The sequence below is a fragment of the Eutrigla gurnardus genome (assembly GCF_963514095.1).
Source record: "Eutrigla gurnardus genome assembly, chromosome: 18".
NCBI classification, from domain to species: Eukaryota; Metazoa; Chordata; class Actinopteri; order Perciformes; family Triglidae; genus Eutrigla; species Eutrigla gurnardus.
In genome coordinates, this window is record NC_139929.1 from 12869627 (window position 1) to 12897124 (window position 27498).

Genomic DNA, 27498 nt, shown 5'->3' on the forward strand with positions numbered 1-27498 from the left:
GACGGGTACAAACAAACTACAGTAGGACTTTAAATGGTGGCTTGTATAACCAGGCACATATTTTTTAGCACTTAAATGTGGACGTTTTGAAAGAGGTCGTGGGTTATTTGCCTGAACGTTTCTTGATGCTGGAGGACGAAGGGCCCGGTGATGATGCTCCAGGAGCTGCAGAGGGCCCCAGAGCTCCAAATGAACGCCTCGCTCCTCAACCACGCACCAAGGATCTATTTGTCTTCATGATTTCTTTAGTTTGAGGATTCTGATGCCATGCTGCATACGGAGAATTTCATGACTTCACAAAGTCCCAGTGTGTGTCCGTGTGCTTTCGGTAATTATTTTACACAGGTTTCCGTGGATGCGTGATATTAAGAGGAGGCGACGGTGTTTAATTTGGACTCTGATGTTGAGGATGAAGGACACTTCTTCCTCTGTCAGCGCTTGGTCGTTTTTCCCTTCTGTATGTTGCACTCAGCAAGTCCTAACAGTTATACACTGATAATTATTATCACTATGATTAACTCGGCTCGAGTAGTAACATGTCTGACAACAGTGATGATCTGTTCAATGAGTGTGACGCAGTTAACTATATAGCCTGACTTAATGTAAAATAAAACTGGTTGAATAAACAAGACATGAGCATTTTCTTTGGTCTGAAGTATGAATCAGGTGGACTGCTATTGTGCATTTGTCAACATAACATCATTTTACGTAATTTATTAGTCGTAAATAATGAGTTTTGGTTTACAAAAGAGTGTTGAATGTGATGCTATGTGAAAAATCTGCAACTTTGCTTGGAGGTGAAGCTGACCACCATACTTGAATATTTTCACCTCTTAAAATTAGACAATTTTGCTGACAAGAGCAACATGTTGGAAATCAGTCTGATGTGGCCTGTGCACCCTAGTGTTGGAGCTGCTGATACCAACAGACTTTATGAACTGATTAAGAAGGCCAGCTCCGTAACTGGGCGTGAAGCAGACTTGTCTGTTAATACAGGAAGCCTTTCCTGCACAAAACAACATCCCTCTACAAGGCTTTTATCAAACTCAATCCGGCCCATTTGATCTGTACCGTTAGAGCCACGAGATGGAGACATTACAACACAGATGTCATTTCCATCAGAAGCCATTCCTTTATAAACTACAGTCAGCTGAGGTCCCTGAAAGCATCTTCAAGTATTTTCTGATTATTATTATTATTATTATTATTATTATTATTATTATTTAGGCTTCTACAAGTCTGGCACTTTGTTAAGCATCAATTTTAGAAGCAGAATATTGTAATGTTTTTCATCACAAACACACACCTGTGGACTCTCCCATGAGTGGTTAAGGCGATGGACTAGTAATCCATAGGGGCGAATCTTGCCGATAACGATGTTTTTTAGCAGTGAAATTCCTTCCTGCCCAAGTTGAATGATTTTGAGTATGTAGGGATTTTAAAATATCCGCCCTTAAAATTAATTTGCATAACAAAGGTACGATCCTGTGCCCTAAATCCTGCATAGCTGCCTTCCAATCAGTTCATCTGTGATTGATTCTTAGCAATGGCATTCCTTTTCTTCCGTGAGAGTTGTCAGAAAATAAGCAGTTCCCAGTTCCTGGTGCAGAGCTCCACGTCATCAAGAAATTGCCTACCCACCCCATCCCCGGAGTACCCCTGGCTGCACGTTGGATTTCTTATTAGTTGCTGTAGTTTTATTTGGCTTTACTTTGGTTTACTTCGATGTGTTTCATTGAAAGTATTTATTTTACATCGTGGTTAACCCTTGTTAAATTCCTTTACTCAGTAAATCCCTCTACATGTACTACTATGTGCTGTGAGATCCGTTACCGTAGTAGGAGGGTCGCTGTTGTGTGAGGCGATGGTGGTATAGTGGTGAGCATAGCTGCCTTCCAAGCAGTTGACCCGGGTTCGATTCCCGGCCATCGCAGTACTTTTCTTTCAATTCAGTGAGAGTATACCGGTGTCAGAAAGGCAGCAAATGTCCCTTTTCCCACTGTGATTGGTGGGAACGTTTGTGCAGATAACACGTAGCAAGTTAAAGGTTTTACAGCCACATACAAGATTTGCATGAATTGGTCAGTCAGATTTATTCCTTTACTCAGGCTTCTGTAAAAAGTCTAAAAAAGTAGTGAGCCAACAGGGGGTTTAGATCAGTGATAGAGTATTTCCTTTGCATGTATATGGCCTCCAACAGGTATTATGTCCAGAGTAAAAGGATGAATCTTTGAAGCAAATGAAAGAATACTCCACAAGTCACAAATTAAGTGTTACATTCACGTGCACTTCCTCAATGTCCAGCATGCTGAACCATCGAGAGATTTTCTTTATTTATCGTTTTGTTATTTCTTCATTTTCACCATAGCAGCACAGTTCGATAGTTCAAGCTTTCATTTCTACAATTCTTTATCATAATTGTATTTATTGATTATTTAATATTTCATTTATTATAATAGCAGGTTTAGCCTTCCCCCAATGTCAACTGGGATCGCCCCCCGCGACCCTGAACAGGAAAAGCAGTTGATGATGGATGGATGGATGGATAACTTACCACTATAGCTGAAATCATTGGAGAGTGAATAATCCTTGCAGAGTCACATAAAGTCAGAATAAAGTAGGAGAGCAAGAGATGAATCTAAAACCCTGTAACAGGACTCATGCTTGTTCACTGACGATATGCCTGTTTTTCATCAGTTCAGTTGTATCTACCATTACCAGTAGGTGGTAGTATTGGTCTTTCTCATGTATTAGGAAACCATTGCACGTCACTGTTAAATACTGCTGCTTCCAGATCAGACTTTGAGGCAAGCCCCTTCACAGCAGAGCTTGACGCCCACACATGTGACGCGTTTAGAAAGAGGAAGAGTAGGCCGGAGCCTCAGATAGGAGGAAAAACACTTCACACATTTCAACCACTTGGGTTTCCCTGATGCAAACTCAGTAGTAGATAGTGCCGATGACTAAATAAGAACAATTGAATGTAATGTAGTGGAAGGCATCGCTAAAACTTGATTCATGCCTCATCTGTGATCTAGCGACTAGCTGAGAAATCCAGGAAAGTCCACAAGCAGTTTCAATGAAATGTTCTGTTTGGGATTTTTCACTATTTTTCTGCTCTTTCTTTGTGCAGCAGGAACATAGCCGCCACTAAACAATACTTGTTAGACAAATGTGCTAAAAGTATCGCTGTGCATTCAACCTTTTGGAATAGTAACTATAGTAAAATAATAAAACTGTACGAAGGTAAAGTCCAACGGGGAAATTAAACAAGATGTGAAAGTGAAACATTTGAAAGAGACCAAAATGGTTTGTGATGCCTCTCTCAGCCAAAAATGGTTCCGCCATTCTCATTCCCTATACTTTGTGTTATAGCGATGGTGAACATGGTCAACATTATTAACTTGACCAGCCACATGATTTGTTACACAGAATCTGAGAAGTTTAAATCACCACGTGACAGAATGGGATTTTTATTTTTATTGAATAATGACACATTTTCAAATTGGGCAACTTCTTTGCTTAACACTTAAGAAAAAAACAGAAGTAATTTTTTTTAGTAAAAAGCAGAGCAGGCCTCATCTCACAGGATGTACAAAAACACAAATTAGATATTACATGTATTTCACAGAAGTGACATTTGCATAGCGTCGTGTTGCTATTATTATTCCACAGGAACTCATAAGAGGAAGTCCATAAAGAACTACATATACATGTTTGCATAGTGCGCACATATTTTCGCACAAAGCCTACATATTTAGGGATAAATTAATTATTTTTCAAGACTATAAGACATTGTTTCATGAGAAAACAAACAGCATACATTTGATTACTGTGCTAACTACCACACTGAAATATAGCATGTACTACAGCAATGTAGGGGGCTCTGGGAAATTATACTGACAGCTGACAGTTAATGCACAACAATAATATACATCTTTTCCAACCACTGTCCTGCAGTGTTGTTGAGTCGCATCAGCCCATTTCAGCATGAAGATTGAGCCAAGTCCATTTAGTTACAAATCATCTTGAGTCTTGTAAACAATTGCAGTTCATGAATGAGCCATGTTGCCGACAGATGTCCACCGGTCTCCTCCACCCATCGACCCTTCATCGGTAAAGCCACACGTTAAATGAAGGCTAGACAGTTCATTATCATTTGGCTTTCATTAAAGTCCATCCACTTAAATTGGGAGCTGTGGTCCGGTGTTAGCCATATTCCGAGGTGGGGGGCCCTGTCACCAGTTTACAGTAACCTGACAAGGCCCCCAGGTCAATGTACAAGGAGCCCTTCCTCCTCATGTGGCCTGAGTCCTCAGAGTACAGAGAAGATTCTGCAGAGAAAACAGTACATGTTTAAATAGGGGCAAGTATCTTTTTATCCATTACTGGAACTATATTGTTCTTGTAGGTGCTTACCCTGTGTGGTGTCAGGGTGCTGGATTTGCTGCCGTAGCATGGTGTGGGTGGCCTCCTCCAGGGCTGAGTCAAGGCTCCAGCAGCGCGGCTGATCCTCCCTGGGCGGGTTGATGGCCTCGTCCTTCAGCAGCTCGGACGCTGAGCTCCGCAGAGCAGGGTTCCTCTCCAGGGCTCGCTCCAGGAAGGAGCGCATGGCCGGGCTGCAGTCCTCTGCGATGTCCTCCAGAGGGGGGGCTTGCTTGTGGATCTGTTGGGACAGAGATAAGGCAAAATTGGCATGAGAAAAATGCAGCACGAGAGAGGGGAAACCGTTACAGTCAGTGGTTCCATATAACAACAAAAAAAACAACAACAAAAAAACAAGCCACATATAACTCCTCCAGCAACTGTGACCCAGTTTTCTTGGTGGGAACAGTAGCTTCTAAAACATGCTTGGTTTGCGGTAAAAAGGAAGAAGAAGTAGCAACGCTCACTTAGAAGTGAATTTATCACGTAACATCACATTTCCATGACAGCAGTTTCACGAGGAAGTGAGTAAAACAGAAGAGCTGATGATCGTTTCAAAAAGAGAAACGGGACTTCTTCAAAGCAAATAAGCCATGTAAGGGAAAACTTTCAAAAGAAACAGAAGTCGTGACTGACAAAATGGGTCTGAGGTCACGCTCTGCAATCAGTCACGTTAAGCCTTTTTAATCTCATGATAATCTATGCAGTGGAAGACCTGAACAAGGTCATGGAAACGGGTGTCACTTCTGCAAATGCAACAAGACAGACAGATACCATCTATCATGTAGAATGTAAAAGTGGTATAATAGCGTATCTATCTGGGTCTTTCTATTTATATCTATCATTTGTGGTGAAGTAAAAGTGATAATTGATAAAAAAGGTGGTGTCACAAAAAATGGTTCGTCCTTAGCCGAGTTTAAATGTGGTTCAGTGCTTCGACTATTAAACATAGAGATGTTTAGTACTTACAATGTAGAGGTAGGATGGGTAGGCAGTGCGCGGGTATCTCTGGACCCATGGAGGGCTACCGGTCTGCATGTGAATGATGGTGGTGCCCAGACTGTAGATGTCCGTCTTGGTGTTATGACCTCGACACAGAACCACCTCTGGACTCATATGCATCTGAATGAAAGAAGTGGAAGATACCATGAATCAGATATAACAGGGCTGCTGAGGTTTGTGGTTTATCAGCTTCCTATTGAAGTGAATGTGAAAAATAAGCAGGAAACAACCTTTTTTTTTTTGTAGTTTCAACCTACAAGATGACCTTTAGACCCAAGCTGTGTGTCAAGGTATGTTCAGTGCATCGGTGCCTTTGATGTGTGAAAAGCAAACACACTAACAGAGCTCATCCCATTCTCTGCTGGAAATTCCAAGCTGCTCCTGTGTTTACCAGAGAAGCCTGGTGTATTTGCTAGTCCCTCTTATTATTACTACTGGTTGTCTGCCCTGGGACTTTCCACAAGCCAAGCCATGAGAGGCCCAGGGTGCATGTGCAAAGACCGATATAGACTGACACACAAACAGGTCAAAACATGGGAAAGTTAGCCAGGTGCATGATGGGAAGGCGAGCGTGACATTTCTTGGATTAATCCTAAAATGTCCAAAGTGCTGATTATATCTGTAGACTATAATTAACATCAGTGAGGTCAATGGATGCTCTGACTCCTCTGCAACAACGCTTGCCAATCAATGACTTTCAATCATTTTGGAAAAGGCAAAGGCAAGCACTGACAAGCCTTAAAAGTAATTTCTTTACATCGCTTGGGAAGTGAGAGTCATTAGTCAAAAAGACTGCTGCCTTTTTTAATGAAAACAAGATGACAGAAAGAAAAATCAAGTAATGATTGGACCAAAAAAAAACAGAAGACATTTTGTCTTAATGCATTCCCAGCCTGTAAGACTATGTGGCTTGTTTTCTTACCTCTGTTCCTCTCAGGTCTCGTGGAATGTATATATCCTCTGTCATCTGCACCGTCAGGCCAAAGTCCACCAACACTGCCTTGTCTGACATCAGGACAATGTTACTGGCTAAATAAAAAAAGAGAGAAAAGAACGTTATTGTCAGAGAAGCTGCTATGTACAGTATTCTCAATGTTTATGCTTTTCTGTGCATGTGTCCATTTAAAATGCCACACTAAACTGGCTTGCATTGTGCTTGAATTGATTTAAACTGGGAAAAGGAACCTCCCAAGGAGACGTCAAGCATGTCACATGCTTTTAGCAAAGGCATTTAAATGATAATTTGAGGGAAAGCCTTATCACTGCGCTTTAAAAACCTCACCGAGGTTGTAATTACATGTTTTGATCGCAGACAGGAAACACCAAGAACCACAGCGACATGTCAGAGGCCCAGACGGGCCATTGTCGTAAGTCACCGGCTTCTCTGGACCCTACACTTAAGCCCCAGAGCACGAGAAGCCAGCTGGAATTCCCAGACACCAAACAGCCTTTTTTTGCCACGATGCTGACGGACGTTCCGGAGAATGCTTTGATCCCAGCAGCGTCGCTGTGATTCCACCAACAGGAAATGAACTCACATCAGTCTACACCTGCTGCATGTGTTCTTATAACCTAAGTCATTTGCTACCACAAAGTGTGACCTGGCTACACTTCCTCGCAACGTGTTCATCAACCCTTACGGGTAATACTCAACAAAAGTGTGTAAGATTGTCAGTGTCAGATCTCCGTTTGGTTTGAGACTGTTTGCAATGATTCACCTCTTCCCTGCTGAACCGTGTCTGTCTGTGGCTTGACTTTGACGTAGAGAGGGTAAAAGGTAACCACATCCTTTCCTGGATGGTGTAATGCCCTACTACAATGTAGTACAATGTAGTACATCCATCGACAAACACCTGACTTTTGTGCTTACGTTTGATGTCGTGGTGGATTACGTTGTGCGAGTGCAGGTACTCCAGGCCCCGCAGGACTTGCTTGGTCACCCAGATGATCTCGAACTCCCTCATGGGGCCACAGCTGTCCAGCTTCTCCAGGACCGAGCCGCCCTCCCCGGCCTCCATGAACAGATGGACGCTCTTGTCCCACAGCACGGCGCCGTACAGCTCAGCGATGTTCTCATGGCGGAACCGGGCCTGGAACTCCACGTCGGCGGCTTTGAAGTGCTCCATAGGGACCTGAGAGGATGACGAGGACAAGTCAGTCTGATACGATCTGCAGGAAGTCTTATGCAACTCAAATACCAAACGCGTGCCTGGTGCCAGTAAGCCATCTCTGTGTGTTTAACAGTGTGTACAATACACTGTGTCAACATAGCATTCTGATGATAACACCAGGCTAGGGAGGCAACTGCTTTCTCATTTGTCAATATTTCCCATGTAAGGCCAGAGTAAACACACTGTTCACCCCCCTCACGTGACGCGTGCAGTATCGGATAGATAAGAAAAGAACAGAATGTGTCGTGGAAAATGTGCCAAATCACAGCATGCCGATTTATAACGGTTTCATTATGACTTTAACTTTGTCAAAAACATGGAGGAGGAGTCCTGGAAAGCCAGCTAATTTCCATTCTTGCATTAATCTCAGCCCATTTTGTAAGAAACAAAAAAAAGCTGTTTCTTCTTTTAAGAGGACTGTTCCTCTTTTACTCCGAGGGAAAACATAGCAAATGCCATGTTGACGTTAACCTTCGCTGTACAAACAGAGGAGTGGATGCCCTGTGGATAAATAGTTCTTGGCAGGTGAAATATTTGGCACAGAGAGTCAGAGTTTCGAGAAGTCAGCACGAGCTGGAATCCAGTCGTTGCTCAGCAGGACTCACCAGTTTACAGGCCATTCTTTTCCTAGTGGTGGTGTCCTGAGCCAAGTGGACTTTCCCAAATGAGCCCTTGGGCACGAGGCCACAGCCGTAATTCTTGTAGGTCAATTTCCATGGAAACAGGAGCACGTCCATGTTGATCTGGTAGCGGCCTTTTTTCACAGCCATGTCCTTCTGCAAACAAAGGTCACTTATGAAACTGATCATATCATATAAAGACATTTAAAAACAGGTGTGCACAGGAAAACATTCAGTTTTGTCCTGCAGAGAAACATTGTCTCACCTTGTTTAGCAGGACACCCATCTCCTCAGGCAGGTGCTGCAGGGCTGCTGGCTGCATGTTGGAGAGCAGGTTGACAAAGGACAAAAGGTCCGTCACAGTCCCGTAGCGAACACCCCCGACCCCAGCCACATAGTCCTTCTGCTGGCTCCCCGAGCCCAGCAAGTCCCCTGCCTCCTCGTTCTCGTCCATCTCCTCCTGGGAGAGGCCTTCCTCCTCGTATGACAAGCCCCCTTCCTCCTCTTCCTCAAGCTGATACAGAGTCTCTGCAGCGTTGATGATGTCTTCTATGTTCATGTGAGCCAACAGCAGTTCCACATTAGCATACTTGTAATCCATCTTGGTGCTTGGCTGGTGCTGCTCAACCTTAAATGAAACATCAGGAGGTCAGTCAGTTTAAGGATTTTTAAAAATTATTATTTCTGTTTCGGACTTGCAGAGATCCTGCCACCGAGATTGAAAAGCTCCCGTGGATACACAGTGACACTTCACTGAAGCAGTGAGGCTTTGACTCAGCTTGGCTGGACGCACAGCTGGGAGGGGCTTACCAGACTGTTTTTCAAGCAAATGAAGGGAGTTTCACAGAAACGCTGGGAAGCCCCTGGGAAAGGTTGGATTGTGTAGGCTATAACATCTATAAAACAACAACTGCTGTAAAAAACAAATAAATAAAACACTCTTAAATAGTAATTGAGTAAACACATACACTAGGCTTCTGCGTGCAAATCATGCACATTTGCAAAATACGTGTTTAAACAAAACAAAACACCACCAGACTCAATTTAAAAATTGAGCAAATAAGCCACTGAGTTGCCTTTATTTATCACTATCTAAAAGTACAAAATCAGAAGACCGGCCTCAAGAAACACAGTTTTGCAGTAATAACTACGGGATGTTGGTAATCTTGGAAATATGTAACCGCTTTTCAAAATTCAACATATTATACAGTTTATATTGATCACAGATTAAATAGTGAGGGGATAAGCACGCAGTATTTACCGTAATATTTGAGTCAAAAGCTGAACGCGCCTATCGTCTCTCCATCGTGCGTCTCCGGCGTCCAACAGCGACTGACTGTCTGACTGACTGACTGCGAGGTCGGACCGCGTTTAGGAGGAAGTAAACAGAGGAAGTGCAGTCGATCAGTACGTAGGTGGAGTAGACTTTAATGTCAAGTGCCAATTGCTTTACGACTCGGTAGGTTTCGTTTTCCCTTTTTTCTGTTTTCTCAGATGAAAAACAAATTCCACGTGAGTCCGCTGCGAAACACAGGGCATCACCTTCCACAGAACCGTTGGGTGTTTTCCTGCGGGAAAGTGTGTTTTGTTTGCTTTTTGACAAAACAAGTTTTATAGACATAATATAACAGATTAGACCAAATTAGGAATTTAGGAATTACGACGGAGTTCAAATGCAATGTAACTGTAACAGCTACCACGGTCACAATAGAAGTAAAGTTATACAGAATCATCCATAACACACGAACTGTAGGCCTATAGTTGTGATGCATACGTGTATTTATCAGACATATTTAATCGCGAATACGTCTGATTTGGCACTTCTCTTTTGCCGTAGACAAAACCACGCGCGTGCGCCTTTCCGCTCCTTTCGCGACAGCAATGGCGTCCTCCTTTGCAGTGTGCAGGTTACATATGAAGGGAAGGGGCCGGCTGGTGAAGTGCCTGCAGAAGCTCGATACATTCTTTCATAGGACTATCGGAACAAACGTCGTCGCTGCGCAAGGTGAAGGAGTAGCTAGCATGTCAAACTGTCGTACAAACAGAGTTAGCCTACTTGCTAGCCCTCCGTACACTGTCCTTCATTCCAGACTTCATTCAGAGTTTCTCATGTTTTAAGAACCCTCTGCTATAGTCCAGAACGAATAACTTATTTCATAGCAGACGAATCATTTAATATTAATTGAGGTCTCGGTAAAATTCGGCATTTTGTTTGTCAGCCAGGGAGTCTTCGTTAAGTTAAGTCTTATGTGTGTAAAGTGATGTCTGTCATTTCAGTAAATATTAGAGTTTAGTTAATGCCGCTACGTGGATGACGTCAATGCCGAATTAAAGACTGGCTTCGTAGAGTTCATAAGACGTGCTATGTCACGAAGGGACTATGCGGATGTGATTCGTGGTATACAAAATATTTCATAAGAGTGCGACATGCAGTTAAACGTGTCCCGTTTTTGTGTGAAGTTCGGTGTATGGGGTTGTTGATTATGTACCGGTAGTCTTCGTCAGATTATGCTGCACAGTGTGTCTGAGATCAGCATGCCAAGTACATAAGTGATGACTCATAGAAACCCTGAAAGTTGTTAATATACTGTAGTCGTTGAATATTCTGCTTTTTGTTGACAGAAGAAAGGGAAGGACTCAAGTCTTTGTATGCTGTCCAGGCGGAGAGACAAGAACAGGCGGAGAGATCTGTTCTCATCAGCTGCCACACCAGAACCAATGAGAAGACGTTCCTCAAGTATTTATCAAGACATGGAGATATCAATAAATACTTCTTTTATCAAAGCTATGTAAGTGAATCACCAAGCTCCTCTAATATGGGTCTTCCCAACACATTTAACGGTATATTCATGGCAAACCTGATGATGAAATTGTTTCTGTCGTTGTTATTAGGGAATGTATGCTGTGGTGGAATTTGCCCACCGGGAAAGCCTTGCCTCGTTATTTGAAGAGACTGCCCTCCCCAACGTCAGCCATGAATCCATGGTGCCTTTTAAATCCAGGCTGCTGTCCCTGAGGAACCTCGGCTCAGCAGACTCCGCAAAGCAGCAGTCGGGCCCACACTGCCAACCACAAACCACCATTCCCATCAACGAGCTCATACACACACTGTCCAGAGAGGGAAGTGTAAGTGGTTGGGTTATCACATACAGATTTACAGTTTAGATTAAAGGACTAGTGACCTGCGTTTAAAAACAAACAAAGTAGATTTCATGAAGCCAACTACATGCCTCAAGGACTGTGTTAACCGTGGCCTGTCTCCTCATTTCCCCCTCAGATAGACCAACAGATAACCTCCCTAACAGATGCCTATCAGCTAACGGAGGAGAACAGCCGGCTGCGTTTCCTCGTCTGCTCTCTGCTCAAGGACATTGCTGCTGCGTATTTCCCAGAATGCACCATCAAGCCGTTTGGCTCATCAGTGAACGGCTTTGGGAAGCTGGGTTGTGACCTGGACATGTTTCTGGACCTGGATGGCATCAGTGGGAGAAATACAAAGATGGTAATTATGAAAGTCTGGGATTAAATTAGGTTAATTTGTGGAAGCCAAAGCGACCAGCTGAGAGGAAGTGATTACATAAACATTTCAGTGTCGTACTTGATAGGACAGTTATTGCACATAAAATCTTGCAAAGAGACAACACATCTGTCATGGAAAAAAAAGTATTAAAAAAAGTATTGTGGTGTTTGATAATACTCTTTAGGCGTACATTGAGCTGGGCACATTAAAGCACGCCTTTCCACTTGCAGCACCTAAAGGCTGGATTATGCTTCCGCGTCGACACAACGCAAGGGGGCTTGCGGACCCCTTACGTCCTTGCGGACCCCCCTTACGTCAACGCAAGGGCCTGACGTGTACCTCCCAAAAATCCTAGACGCGCGTCGAGGCGACGCAACAGCAACGCAGCGGCATCGGCTGTGATTGGTCCGCTAACTACATCCGCTGGAGACCGCTATCCGGTTTCCACTCATAAACACCGCCATTTAAACTTTTAAAAGGCTACTTTTATTGTTTGCACCTCGTTTTATTGTTTGCACCTTCTCGCTTTTGCACAAAGAAATAAAACACCAAGTTCTGAAAAATTGTGGACGTTTAAAGCCGGAAAGTAAACAAATACGCTATAACGAGGCTACGACGATATACGCCAAGAGTCTCGGTCGGTCGGTCAGTCTTTACAAAAACCATAGCGCCCTTTCCCGGTGTGGCATTGAATTGCATTTCGACACGTAAACCCAACGAAGAACCATCACGGTCTCCAAGCAACTGCGTGGCCGTTGCGTTGCCGTTGCGTTATCACTACGCGGAAGCATAATCAAGCCTTTAAGACTTTCCAAAAAAAAAAAGTGAAACAGCTTCCAGCTGCCGTGGCCACGGTCATTTGCTGCCATCTGAGTTTTGTGAAAGGCTGAGTTCTGAGAGGGAAATTGAAACAGCTGTGAATGGCAAAGACCAAAAAACCAAACCAACCAAACATAACTACAGACATACTTTGCCGCTTCGCATTGAAGCATCTCTTTGGAGCTTTTACTTTCAACAAACATCTTGGTAAAATATTTGCATAAATTCACTAACTGATGCTTGGAATCACTTCATTATACAATAGCGGAGCTACATGTTTGGAAAGTGTCAATTATTTAATGAAGAACTTGCATCGTATAAGAAATCAATCCTTAGTCAGAAAAGTGTACTCCTTGTTATTAAGGTGACACAGTAAAAGAGGAGCGTTTATTAATTTGATACCTTTTTGTTAAGTAAGAATACATGCAATAATGGTCACACTATTTAGTATTTGTTTGGATGTAATAAATGGTTTACAACACACTGAAAAGTACATTTATGCAGCTATAAATGTTTCCTTTGGGCGCCCATAATTGGAGGATAGTAATGAGATATATAATGAATGACAATATAGTAAAACCCAGTTGTCGTGACATTAACTATGTCTATAGTGAAGTATAATGATAATGAAGACACCAAACACATCAAAGCTTTGTGCATTCTGTTATGGAAAGGTTGGAGGGCACAATGTAGTGCATAAATAGTGTTTTAATGTAAAGTGCATATATTTGAGAATTTAGAAACCCCAAAAAGTGATATAAAGCAAATGTATTGTCCTAGGCATGAAACACGTCTACGCTCTCTGTGTGTGCAGCCAAAATCAGGTCTGTGCCTGGAGTACCAGATGAAGAGGGCCAACTCGGAGCGCTCCGTCACCCAGAGCATCCTGTCTGTCATCGGGGAGTGTGTGGACCAGTTTGGGCCTGGATGCGTCGGGGTGCAGAAGATTCTCAACGCGCGATGTCCCCTGGTCCGTTTCGCCCACCAGCCCTCTGGTTTTCAGTGTGACCTCACAGCCAACAACAGGTATTCACCCTGTGCACATACGTTTTTCGACCATTTCCTTTTATTTTCTATACATAAACAGTATGAAACCATTTTTCATGGCTCTGGTGTTGCATTGGTTCATTAACAAATGGTCAGTTTCATAAACTGGAAGTGTCACGTCTCGAAATGTCATTTGGAGTTAGTCACAGGCTTCTTGCTTCACAGAAACTGCTGTTTCTATGTTGTCCTGAATATCCTCTAAGCCAAAAGGCTAAAACCGAAACCTACTAGCAGGAAGTGCAGTGAAGGTACAGTTGTGTGCCTGCCGCAGTGAAACTGAACAGCAGGGCCAGAGAGGGGGCTTGATTATGTTTCACTTCTTCCCTGGCAACAGTAAAGATATTGTGGTGTCTGCCAAGGGTAACACAAAACACGCACACACCTGCTAACGTACAGAAAACCACTCCGTAGTTTCTAAGGAAATGAAGATGAACCACTAGCTGTGGGTGGAAGTGAGGGGGACTTCTATCAAATTGTGCTCTGAGACGTTTGAGAACTTTCCTGTCTGTGGTCTGTGTGTCACAGAAAACTAACAGCAGAGTGATTGGAGAAGCTGAAGTCTGCTCTCAGTGGTGGTTTTGTTTTAGTTTAGTTAGATGTTGAAATGATGCTAAATATGTGCACAAATACATGAAATGGCATAGAGTACAAAGAAAGGCTTCGAGTGGCATCATGAGCTTTATGCTGAGGCTTTCTGAGAAATATTTACTGTGTGGAACAATAGTGGGATGCATAACCTATCCGTAAAGAGCGTTGAAAATATGATCCCCTTACGTAATGACATGTTTAACACAAATAATTAACATTAAGATAAGGATAGACTCAGTAAAACACGTAAAATCCAATAACTTTATAGCAATATCCAAGAGCCAGCCAAGAAGTGTCATAATATACAGAACATGTAGTTCTATATATTATGAACAAGTACATCACAAATAAACTGAGAATAGCATTTGTATTATGATGGTGGTGGGGCAGCACGTCCTATCTAGCTGTGCCACACTATATTTCTATCCAGTTCATTTTAAGTTGCATGCAAATATCAAATATTGCAATATTCTCCAGGTATTGGAAGTCTCCACATAATGCTGAAATGAGTAGCCACACAGAAAATGTGCTGGGACAGAAGTAGTGATTGCGTATGTTCTCCACAGGGTGGCGATGAAGAGCACAGAGCTGCTCTACCTGTATGGAGAGCTGGACCCACGGGTGCGTTATCTAGTATTCACCGTGCGCTGTTGGGCCCGAGCTCACGGCATCACCAGCAGCATCTCCGGGGCCTGGATCAGCAACTTCTCCCTCACCGTCATGGTGCTGTTCTTCCTGCAGAGGAGGAGCCCTCCCATTATCCCCACCCTGGACCACCTCAGGGATATTGCAGGTACCACGCAGCACCACCACTCATTCAGTCAGCTTCTTGGATGAGAGGAAAAACGTCTTCTTAAAATCTAAAGCAATTCCAGTTGATTTCAAGCAATGTAAAAGGCTGTGACAAAATATTGTTTTCATTGATTGATTGATTAATCTGATAATAATGTTAAAAATAGCCCATTACAATTTCCAAAAGGCTTTTTTTGTCTGGTCAAACAGCCCATCAGATTAGTGAAAGTAAAGTTAGAAAATCCTCAGTTAAAAATGTTGATGAAAATATGTTTTGGCTGCTGCTGCCCTCAACGGATCATTTTCACGGCCCTGTTTGCTGAGAATAAATAGACGACGCTCTCTTGACGACCTGCCTGCAGCCGAGCCGCGCTGCTCATGTTGTCTTTAGTCCAGTTCTGCTCGAACAGTGTCCTGCATACCTACCTCTTTCTTTATATGTAATGTGTAATAGGCCCATTTTGGCTGTGGTGAAAATCATTGAAAAAATAGAGAAGTAAAAATGTCCCTTGCGATTTAGCATGGCTGTTACCAGGCTGCTTAGCTCAGAATAAATCACAGTACATTTACATGGTGGAAGGCGACAACTCCCAAAATACATGTTCGTTCATCATACCTCATTATGATTATTTTTTGGAGCCAATAAACACTTCCAATGTTTAAAACATGTTTTTCTTCTTTAAGATACGCTCCCTTACATTACCAATGGAGTGACAATTGGTAGAATTGTATTTTGATTGGAGTATCCCTTTACATTTTTAAATAAAATAATATATAAAATATAGATCAGGATTTTAAGAGAGGAAGTTTTTAGCTTGTGAGCCCCTAAAACGAAGCATTGTCCACCTTAGTTATCCATTAATTCACATAAAGCAAAGATTAAAGCAAAGTATAAACATGATGATGTGGCAAAACTATGTGTTTCTGTTTTTCCTATCCCTTCCTATCCCTTCCTATCTCTGCTCTGACATGCGCGCTGGTGTGTCTGCTGCTGTTTAATTGATATAATCCCAGTGGTCCCCAGTTTGGCTCTGTGAGCGTACCGTACCATGCTGTACAACCATGTGTACATCTGTAAAACATGTAAACCACCAGCACACTATTCTGCCACTGCAATTCCTCCATCCTTCCCTCTCTCCGTCACCTTGGCTGCCTGATAATTGCCTTCCAAAAGCAATCTACCCCCCACCCACCACCCATCCCCCCCCCACCCCTCCCCCTGGACCCCGTTTAGCGCAGACTCGATCACACAGAGTGCTTACGGGACAATAAAAGGCCCATCATTCTGGGAAGGTCGATGACCCCGCCTTCTCCGGACACACGCGCATGAAGGCAGCTATTTAAACAGCGGTGTGACACGCACACAGCACTACTCCCACCAGCAGCCTCGTCGTCGTGAAGGAGACTGCTAACAAGGGCATTGCTGGGGAAGCAAACCAGCCGAGCAAGGACATGATCCAGGCCTTCTTTTTTGTGTTTGACCACCTTCACCCTCACATGTTCATGCACCTGCTCTCACCCCTTGTCCCCGTGTATTTCCGTCTCCTGTCCATGGATGCACCCACGCCATCCATCTGTGTCTTGTTTATGGCCATCACAGGCTTGTAAAGGCCGTAATTTACCTTGTATTCCCGCTCTCGTCCCACAAGGTCCCGCTGACAAGAGCGTGATTGAGGGGAACGACTGCACGTTTGTCAGCGACTTCAGCAAGATCCAGCTGCAGGGCAACACAGAAACACTGGGTGAGCACAAGAGCGTGGAAACGGGGCCGCAGGGCTACAGTTCACAGTTTGATTGATACCGATGTTTCCGTTAGCCGCTAACTTGACTTTCCTTGCTTTGTCTCAGAGCAACTGCTGGGTGAATTCTTTGAGTTCTACGCCAGCTTTGCGTTCAGCAGGATGTCCATAAATATCAGAAAGGTATGTATGGTAATTCACATCCATTAAGTCCATGCAACCGCAGACTTTGCCCTATAAAAACAATTTAGATGTCTAGTTTTTTTTTTATTATTTAGCTAATCTTAAAGCAGCTTTTAGAATGAATTCTGAATTTTCAGCTCCCCTGAGCTCTACAGAGCTTCCAGCGAGTTTCAGCTGGTTTACTCCCCCTATCAGTGTCATTTCCACAGGCAGCTGTTTTCAGTGGAATATGCTCATCAAACAGACACCATTAGATTTAATGTGTCTGTCACAAGTCAAGATATCAACTTATTTTTAGTTAAAGCCAAACGAGAGAGGAGTGTTGGTATATCTAACTCTATACTCCTGTGCCCAACGTTTAATATTTATTTAAGTGCAATGTTTTATTTACAGAGTTTTGGTTGGTTTTTATTTTATTCATGTTTTATTTATGTTGAATAGTTAAATACTGTTTTCACATTCCAATTCCAATGTCTGAATATCCTTAAGAATCAAAAGTTATTTGCTCTTTTAAAGGGTGTACTTGGGGTCTTATATTATATCAGTGGCATAAAATGGTCTTGAAACAGTACAATAATATCTGGGACAATATATCGTAGATATTGTGAAAGGTTGTTCAAGATCGTTGTAAGTTGTTGAGATTCAGTCAATAAAGAATATTTTTCCAAATAAATAAAAGGAATAAAAATAAAAATAAAACCACAGTATAATAATACTCAGACCAGCACTCCCTCCCCATATTTTCAAATATCACATGAGTATTTATTGTCCTCTAATGTCTGAGTGAGGCTGGAAGGATCATTAATGTAAAAGTCACCTATGTGTGAATGACAAACAGCCGTCACTATAACAGTGTGTTCATGTCTGAAAAGGGACATTTAGACTTTAGACTCTGCAGCTGGACAAAGAGCTGCTGTTGTTTGCGACTGAAACTTTGATTTCAAAGATTCGGTTGAAATCATTGTGAATAAGTATCCGTGTTATTTTGTTTGTCCACCAGAGAGCACTGAACATTCTTTAAAATATCACTGCTATATTCAATGCTTCCTGATAAAAAATGACTGTGATGTATGCTCTGTGCTACATTTTGGTTTTTATGCTCTCAAATGCCTTTTAATGGAAACCACTTCAAAAAGCCCTCACAAAACCATCTTAAGTGCATCCTGCTACTTAGACGGCTTCAAATTTGACTTAAAAATCCAAAATGTTCTGTCACCTAGAAATCTGTACATGAATATACATCTATCAAGAAAGAACTTCAGCAGCACTCAAGGGAATCCAGTTAAACCTCCTTTTAATACACACACACACACACACACACACACACACACACACACACACACACACACACACACACACACACACACACACACACACCAACCCCAGAGCTGAGCTCCAGCAGAGAAATCTGTTGGTAATAAAGCAGTGTTTGGTGGATGGCGTCTTCCCACACACACACACACACACACACACACACACACACACACACACACACACACACACACACACACACACACAGATGACAGCTGTCCTTGTCATCTGTGATTGATGCCAGCGCCACAGGGCTTGGCGCCCTTGAGCTGCGATCCCAATTAGGAGCTCCATCAGGCTAAGTGTAAACAAACGCATATTTATTCTATTGAGACTCATATTCAGTCTGTTGTTGCCTGTGTAATACTTTTTATGGGCACTAAAAGAGCGTCCACAGTGGAGCGTTTATCAATAAAATGGAGAGGAAATCTTCCGCTAAATGGTCTGAAATGTGTTTCCAAGTCATACTGTGTCTGAACGGTAACATCAGGGGGAGTATTCAGGGCTATACTCCCTCTCTAGGATAGTTAATTAACATCCTTTTTTTTCCTGTGACACGAAATAATCTTATTTATCACCTGTTACTTCTGCCCAGAGAAATTTAGTGTGAGACTAGGACAGTAGGTGTGCTTGCTTTGGTGGCACGTTATATGAGATCCAGGGACTTTGCAAGTGCTTGGAGTTTTAATGAATTGATGACTGGGAAAGAGAAGCCCCAGAGCTTAATATATGAGACCAATATCAAGTTTGACACAGCAGAGGAAGCTTGCAGGTAGACTGTGGCCGTGACCCATGCCTATAGGCTTTCACCGGTGGAGCAACAGCCATAAATCTGCTTTACTGTGCTACAATTCTCCGCTTGGCTCCCCTCCTCTGACTGATGGCTTTATGTCGCCATCTTATGTCCCTTCCACCCCCCCACGGCACCACCCCCTTTATCCTTCCTGACTCTTTTAATGTCAGACTTTAGGCTGGATGCGGCATGCAAAGTACCATGGGAGGTTCTTGACTTCTCTCTGACCCACATATTGCTGGTTCATTTGATGGCCATGGCTCCTAGACAGGGTACAGATCATATATGCTTCCGTTGCTAACGCATTCGGTGTGCATAGCAGGTTTCCATAGCTCATTCCTGTCATTTTTTCCCTTCGCCCTTCCTGAATTATTCTCAGTTTTCACAACTGAAGTCAAAATATCTTCCAGAGCAATGTCCATGTCTTTGCCCCTCCCATCTGCTAGCCTGCTGAGAGGTGTTCCAGTCAGCTAAAGGTTCCCCAGATACAGCAGCAAAGAACTAAAACCATGACCAACGAGATAGATGGACCATAACATACAGTACTGCTGCTGCTGCTGCTGCTGCTGCTGCTCACAAATGAGTTTTCATCTGCCAGCCTTGTCCCATTCCCTCTCTCCAGGGCAAGGAGCAGAACAAGCCTGAGGTATCCCCGCTGCACATCCAGAACCCGTTTGAAACATCTCTGAACGTCAGCAAGAACGTCAACGCCACGCAGCTAGACCGCTTTGTGGCTTTGTGTCAGGAGAGCTCCTGGCTGCTCCAGCAGAGTGAAACCAACACACCCAGAGGTGGAAATGAAGGAAAGGCTTCCACACCTTGGGGACTTGCTACCCTCCTCCTGCCCTCCCAAGTGGCCGGCATCAAAAGTCGCAAGAAAAGGAGACGGGAGCCGGCCAGTGAGAGGATCAAGAGCTTGTTGGAATCCTTGAAGAATACCAATCAGCAAAAGAAAAGCTGAGGCTCTTGGGAGATCTCAGAAATCATCCCCATCCTCTTACTATGACTTGAACACCCTCTGGTGTTGTCTCACTGAGGAGGTGAGGAACATCTTCTGCCGGACTGTAGTTCCTAACATGGACACTGGAGGGCATTACCGAGGCCTGTATGTGCATATGTTTGGAACCGTGAATAAGGGAGTGATTACTGTGTACTTTACTGTAGACTTGCCTACTTTGTTGTAATTAAAGCCAATACTGTGGAAACTGATGCAACTCCTTCCAGATGCTCTTAACGAGTGAAGACCGTAGATCATAGGTCATTTTATTAAAAATCTGTTGTAAATGGACATTATGATTTACATTGATCACCAACATCTGTTTACGCTTCAAACCAAATCACTATGGATTTGTTTTTTTCTGTATTAATGTCACAATGACTAATATAGCTTTTATTACAAACTGAGAACACTGGGTTTGATTATTATGGTGCACCAAAACTGACAAAAGGCAGTAAAAGAGTAACAGATGCATCAGAAATATACATGAATACATTAACATTATTATTTAAAAGCAATTTAGAATGAAATAGGAAATGCAATACTTTTCTTCAATCTGCAATTATTGGAAAAGAAAAGCTTTTTGTTGTTTTAGTAAATTGGTAGAATAATATATTTCTATATAATTTTCCTTCTGTTTAGCTAATTTATTTTTAACTCCTGATGTGTAACATCATGCTAGAGCAAGAGTACTGCGTGGCAAGTTAGCTAACCTAAAAACACTGGAGGCTAAGCCCACTGAGCACCACGCTTCGGTACGTAGTACCTCGACTTTTGGGTCACGCTTTGGTACGTTTCTCTGCAAGAGGGAAAACAGAAAATAATTTAGAAAATAAAATGTTTTCATGTTTTGCCATAATGCTTTGGCCATAATTCTTATTTCAACAGTTAAGGCACTCATACTGGCATGTCAATAAATAACCAAAATAAATCACAGAAATGTCTGTGATGTGGATGTGACCCAGTTTCCCCTCGTCTTTACATCTATAGCTACTTAGCTAAAGCTAACCTTCATTATGAACTGACACTACAGCAAGTACAGTTAATCATTCATACTAACGTTTACAAGCCTCCCTAATTAGCCACACTATACTTCTCTTAATGTCTACATCTTAATGTCATCTTCCATTATCTGCTGCACTAGTTTCTGGAACGCTTGTTGTTCTGAAGTTGTGCTGAAATAATTTATTTTTTTATTTTTTTAACCCTTTCAGATTGCAGCATCTTTTCATATCTACATCTAATATCTTTTTCTTCCTGGAAAACAAAATGCGTTTTTACATAAACTACCACCAACCAATAATAGCACGACGTCCATCAATCAACCAAAGCTTGAGAAGATCAACCATCAAATCCTCCGAATGTTATGTCCCGCCTCCTATCATGTTTCACAGTCGCCATACAGAAGATAGATACTCAGTTTAATTCAACTGAATACGTTTGTGCTAACGCAGTCAGCTAATGCTATCAATTTCTGTGCTACATTAACAGTTATGAAAAACCTTCTCTTCATCACTCATCAGAAGAATAAGCTATAGCTATTTTTTAATCATTTGCTTTCAGGCTAAAATGCTAACTGGACTTTCAGCCCGTCGCCACTCCCAACACGTCAAATACTGACACTGTCATGCCTCTTGGCAAGGCACATTTTAGCATCTGTATCGGATGCTAAAAGTCGAAAAGCACATCAACTTGCTCACCCAGCTCACTGGAACCAAAGTCAGTCAGCTTTGTGGCAAAGTCTGTTGAATCGATTGACTTCTCTGAAAACCCTCTGATTGATATGTCATGTTGAATAAATTAAAAGAGGCATACCGCTAAACTCTAAACTCAGTTTCCAGCTTACAATGCCCACTAATCACATTGCTCGAAATTGTGGCAGCAGCACCAAATAGGTCATTGACGTCCTCGTTTTATTTCTCAAAGTTATATAACCTGAGTGTATGTATGCGTCTGTGAGATAGTGGAAAGAGAGAAGACCTTAGGGTGTGTGTGCTAAGAGTGCCTCTGCAGGTTCACGTCCCATGAGTGTGTGTTTGTATGAGTGATTCAGGCTCATGGGACGGCGTTTGAGGAGTGTGCAGCCCACAGCTGTTTTTCCGCTCATTGCTGTGGGAGGTCAGGAGGGTGAGAGGCTAGACTTTTAACTACCTCCCCTCTTACCGCCCATCCAACCTTTGCCACGGGGGCAAGGCACGGATGGGAGGAAAGGAGTGAGGCAGAAGAAAGCCCCATCAACCCCCCCCTGTTTTTGAACTTCACACAGTGTCCCACCCTCCTCTCATCTTGCTTACATTTCTCTTTTCAAATGCATCTTCCTATCTCGGTCACCTCTTTCCTCCCAGACTGGCAGCAATCTTTGAGGTTTGCGGAGTTTGTTTATTTCCGCGATTGAGTTAAATTCCGAGTGATGGATCTGCTCTGGCGGAGCAACAGCGTGGTTATGAAACATGGCGGTCGGAGAACCATCGGGTGGAGATATCAACACCTCGAGAGAATTTGATGTATTGAGATTGCTGGATCTCGTGAGGGTTCATTTGAGGGAGCTTGATGTCAGCACTATGGGTGTTCTGATTTCTTTTTGGTGGGTTCAAATGTGCTGAACTCTTTCTTTTTTTTAAATACAATTTATAGACCCCTCTATGATGCTAGCTCTCCATTTATTGAACAGTTTATGGGGTAATTACAGGGAGGGATAGAAACTGTGGCCACTTGCCAAAAGGTTAGCACAGTTCAATGTCAAGGTTGGTCATATTTTCTTTTTTCTTGCTCATCTTAACCATTGCAGTGGCTAGGTTTTATGTGACTGACTCCCAGTGATAGAGCACTTAAGTCTGCGGCGGGGCTGAGGTTGTGTTTGGCTAACCTGCCCACCAGTGACCTTCCTCAGAGGTGTTTGCAGGCGGCACACCGCGGGCCCTGATTTATTAGCGAGCTGGCGAAAAGTCCAAGATGGATTGGCTCTCTCTCAGGAAGTCCAGAGGTTCAGCCAGGCGATGGCCAAAGTTTATGTTGCTGCCTCTCTCTTTGCTGCTAATGCGCCTTCAGAGCCTGAAAGAATGTAAGAAAGGTGGCCTCAGGGTTTGAAAAACATGGGAGGGATTTTGAGGAAACACGGTGAGGGAGGAAAAGTAGGAAAAACAACAAGACATGAAAAAGATCTTTGCACACATTTGAGGTTGAATGTCACCCTAAAAAAGTTCAAAGTCCTGAGCAGAGTGCTCTGAGCGTTCGAGGGAAAGGGTTTTGCTTCTGGTGAACATGTTGTTTGATGTGCAGGCCTTATCAGTTGGAGCCTTTTTCAGAAGTTATTTTATCAGGCCGTCCCATCACCACGCCACTCCTTCCACTTACCTCCAGCGACTCCACAAAGACCCGTGAGCAGTGTGGAGAAGCTAATCTCCAGAGTACTTCCCCCCACAGTTCCATGAATTGTCCCCGCAACATTGTGAGAGGTCATGACGCTGGTTTCCGTGGTAGAGGGACAGGCGTCCTGGTGGCCCCTGGTGGCCCCGGCCTCCTGCTTACTCCCAGGTTTCCCACTCAACGACACCCCGGTTGGCTGAGTGTAGGATGTGGTTAAAGGGAGCTGGGAGTGCTGGAATGCACTTGTTGTACGCCGAGGCTCATAGTGTTATCGCTGTGTGTATCTCTGGCTGCAGAGTTGCTACTGCGTAACTGCAGAGGTGTGTACTGGCTGAAAAATGTGCTGATTGAAAACAACATCCATGTGAACCCAGTCAAACTGTGGCAGCCTGTATTCACAGACTGTAAGAAGTAGTGTTGAGTTCGGTATTTTGGTCATCGTCGTTTCGGATTTTGGTCGCAGCCATCTTGGATTTTTGCAACCAGTGAAGGAAGTGACCATATTTGGACTGCGGAGGAGCGACGGGTGGATCTCATAACACGGTCGGGCCCCCCCAAACAGCAACCTTACTGAATCCATCTGGCTTCTGGTGTGAAGCTGCTAACAAAGTTAGCATCATGATTCAAGGTCAACTTTGTGAGAACTACTCCGCTCGTTGTTTTGATGCATCAAGCTAATCAGATTTCTGATGCTCATTGAATCGTCACACGGCTGACGAGTCCATAGACGACCGCAGCCGTGCTGTGGGTCATCTCACTTGTTCCATAAAGCCGGGGTGCTATCTAAACTCAGACACCATTGCGGCGTTACCCCACTAACAAAGTTGTATCTAAACGCCCCGGTTCGTGCCATATTTTACAGCGGAATCGTCTGTCTAAAAGGGGCTCATGTCTCTACAATGAAAACATGAGGCAAGCCATTGGCCACCAACTGGATAGTTAACACTATGAGTTGACGCTGTATGGGAGCGCCTGGGACTGTCACGCCAACTGTACCATTGTTTCACTGTAGGACGCACGGCTGCTTAATTGGAGCCTGGCACAGAGTTAATGGCGGCCAAAGCCTCCGAGTGTCAGCGACCGTTGGTGGTTTGCACATTCTTTCTCCGGCTGGACAGTAGGGAGGCTGCATCCATTCAACACCGGCCAGACCAGGCCCCTGTTGAGAAAGTGACTGGATGCTGTAATGGAGGATGAACTGTCACATGGGCACATCGCACACATCCCACACACAGCTATTGTACCACTGCGATCGGGACATGGGTGGGTATCCATGGAAACGCACCCCGTTCATCCACAGCGCTCCACCGACCTCCCCCGGGAGCCTTTTACTTTGTGACTGCAGAATGCATGTGTGATGCCACATACACTATACATGTGACACCGAGTCCCCAGAGATCCTCTGCTGCATTTATACCATCACATGTGCTTTGTTGTTAAAGTCGCTGTGCCATGAAGAGGCAAACGCTGGTTTGATGTAAAGTATTTAGATGTAGGGGTTTAGAGTTTAGTTCCCCCTTGAATCAAAAATAATCTGAATGCTTTACGGTCAAACTGAAATGAAAGATGCCTTTTTAACCCTTTTAGATCACATCCCCTTTCATATTGTGCAGTTATTTAACAATATATAAATATATATAATATGGCAGGGAAACAGTGATACTTCATACATTGTGTAATTTCCTGTAGACATATTTATTAATTTTTCATGTTCAGCTGGCCTGCAGACTGACTAAATAAATCACTCCTGACAAATTCTGTAAGTGATTTTTTTTTAAGTTATGATTTGGTAGCTACGTTTCAGTACAGTGACCTTTTCCAGGCTCTTCCTTAATGTTGTACTGAAAGTGACCATTCAATAAATCTACAGAGATGATGGTGTGCGGGAGCTGATTCTTACTCTGACAAGGACAGTAGGGCTGGAATGGGTACAGTTTTGGGGCTTTAGAGATAATAATGTTGGCCCTGTGCTATTGATCAGTAACATCCCCTCTCCTCCTCATCCTCATGAGCTCCTCCCTTTTCTATAAGAGCTTAATCTACAGTCTGCACCGCAGCCTGAGAGGCCCTTATCAGCTGTGGGAGAGCGTGCATGTCAGCTCCAGCCTTGGCTCCCGTCACTGGGCAAACCTGGCTGTGCAGATGCCCAATCACAGGGACACGTCTACGCAACAGCCACAAGGCTGGTTCAAGTTCACGCTCGGCTCTGGAAAGGACTACATTATTGTTTTGGATTCAGAAGTTATGAAGGCTACAGAATAAATAACAGCAGCAGCTTTAGATTTCTGAACGCTTCAGACATGTTTTGCTTGTGAATATTTATAGCCAAGGAATACCTATTAACCGGTTGCATGTGTCTGCATATAAGCAACGAGCAGATCAATCAAAGAGTGATGTTCCCTTCCCACGGGTGGAGTGAAGCAGTAAACAACTCCCTGCTTCTGTAACTGTGGTTACAAATGAATGAGGCGCATATTTTTTTTGTAACATTAGATTTTTGTATCGCTCAGCTCTGAAATAAGAATGCACTACTCCATAGCTGTTGGTAAAGCTGGACGATAACCAGGCAGCAACCTCCGGTTCTGAAAAGTGAAGCCAAATCTAAAGTGCCTTAAACCCGCATTCTCTCTGCTGGTCATCAGGGGGCGGCGACTCTGTTTGGAAAAATAAGTCTAATTGTATGTATGTGAGAAAATGACCCTACTTCTCTCTGATTTATTATCTCAGTAAACATGAGTTTACAGTCTCAATCTCTAGTTTCAAGCAGGGTATGCTTTAGGACGGGGCTACCTTGTGATTGACGGGTTGCAGTTAGCTACTAAGAAGACTTAAACACTTAGCTGTAAAGTTGACCTTGAATTATGAAACTAACCACTTGTGTTCATCAGATCCACCCGTCGCTCCTCCACAGTCCAAATATGGTCACTTCCTTCTTGGTTGCAAAAATTCCAAGAAGGTGAAGACCAAAATGCCGAACTCAAGGCTTCAAACCCGTAGTCCACCAACCAATAGGTGATGTCACAATGACTATGTCGCCTTCTTATATACAGTCTATGACTATTATTATATATATATTTATTCATTTGATGTGACACCTCATCTTAACATCATCATGGCTCTAACAACTCTGAGGAGCAGCCCCTGATTTCATATTTCAGTGATAAATATGAAACGGTTCCTGCCAACTGCTCGTTCAAATTCTGGTTCGCAAACACGGAACTGTGTTGCAGCACAAAAATAATTCATGCGAGTTATGTTCAAATGGACTGCACACTCCATCAGGCAAGACTCTTTCTGTATTCGGGTTCCTTTGGCTCTCATCCATTCAGACGTAATGGCATTCATTCCAGGAAATCATAAAGATACAATTCAGAGGTTCTGTTTTTATAATCAGAAACTAGGGGTTCCTCTTTTTTCTATTATTTTTCCAATCAAAGCCGCAGTATTTCATTCCCCCTCAGTGTAAAAAATTGTTTTCCTTCAGCTGTATTGCTCATGCATGCTCATATAGACGCCGACCTCCATGTGTTTCACTTCTATGGAAAACATTTTTCCTCCCTCTGCTCCTCCATGCACAATTAATTTCAGATGTCACTTGTAGGTGGCTGGTAAATTCCTGAAATACTGGAATGTTTTTTTTTCTCCGCCTCAGTGTATTCCAGTAAGTACAAATTGGAGATCTGTGTGTAAGAGAGAGCGACGGAAATGAAATGAGACAGACTGAAAACAAGCCTGGTGTAGCCGGTGCCCTGCAGAGAAGGACTTATTCAGACTTATCATTAGACTGTTGTTCAGAGCTGGGAGAGGAAGCACAACCGTCAATGCTGCTCAACTCCATTTGAGTGCAAAAATGACTCTGTGACACTGTGATCAGATGTCCATGTTCCTATAAAGGCATTCAGGGTGAATGGTTAAATATGGATAGCATGTAATCATTTCTTCTCACGTTCCATTTTCACAACACAAAATCACGCTAGTCCTGTCGAAAAACGTGGGACTATGAAGGGAAAACTACAAAAATAAAGCGTTCTTGTGGCTTTCCATCTGCCATTTGAAAATAATTAACTTGAAATCAATGCAATACATTCTTTTACTATTTAATGCATTTTAACATGTGATGTAAAC

The 27498-nt window shown here is 43.2% G+C and overlaps 3 protein-coding genes across 4 annotated transcripts in view; 1 reads left to right on the top strand and 2 right to left on the bottom strand.

The window, feature by feature from the left end:
* Positions 1-27498, bottom strand: part of thtpa (thiamine triphosphatase) — a gene marked incomplete at its 5' end in the record, with an annotated part of 479666 nt that overhangs the window by 52812 nt on the left and 399356 nt on the right. The gene's annotated exons all lie outside the window — the stretch shown is intronic.
* On the bottom strand, positions 3441-9599 carry map3k8 (mitogen-activated protein kinase kinase kinase 8). Its single transcript, XM_084033505.1, has 8 exons — positions 9480-9599; positions 8484-8846; positions 8204-8374; positions 7298-7559; positions 6350-6456; positions 5395-5547; positions 4420-4666; positions 3441-4334 (listed from the first exon to the last, which is right to left on the bottom strand). The coding sequence occupies exons 2-8, from the start codon at positions 8817-8819 to the stop codon at positions 4210-4212; spliced, it is 1401 nt and encodes a 466-aa protein (XP_083889631.1). The 5' UTR covers positions 8820-8846; positions 9480-9599; the 3' UTR covers positions 3441-4209.
* mtpap (mitochondrial poly(A) polymerase) lies at positions 10082-20712 on the top strand. Of its 2 annotated transcripts, none has more exons than XM_084033778.1 (9): positions 10082-10223; positions 10841-11007; positions 11111-11344; positions 11496-11720; positions 13372-13583; positions 14759-14985; positions 16634-16726; positions 16833-16906; positions 19633-20712. In XM_084033778.1, exons 1-9 carry the CDS (start codon positions 10100-10102, stop codon positions 19969-19971), a joined length of 1695 nt encoding a protein of 564 aa, XP_083889904.1. In that variant the 5' UTR covers positions 10082-10099; the 3' UTR covers positions 19972-20712. The 2 variants fall into 2 exon arrangements, with proteins under 2 accessions (XP_083889904.1, XP_083889905.1); XM_084033779.1 differs by having other exon boundaries at positions 10844-11007.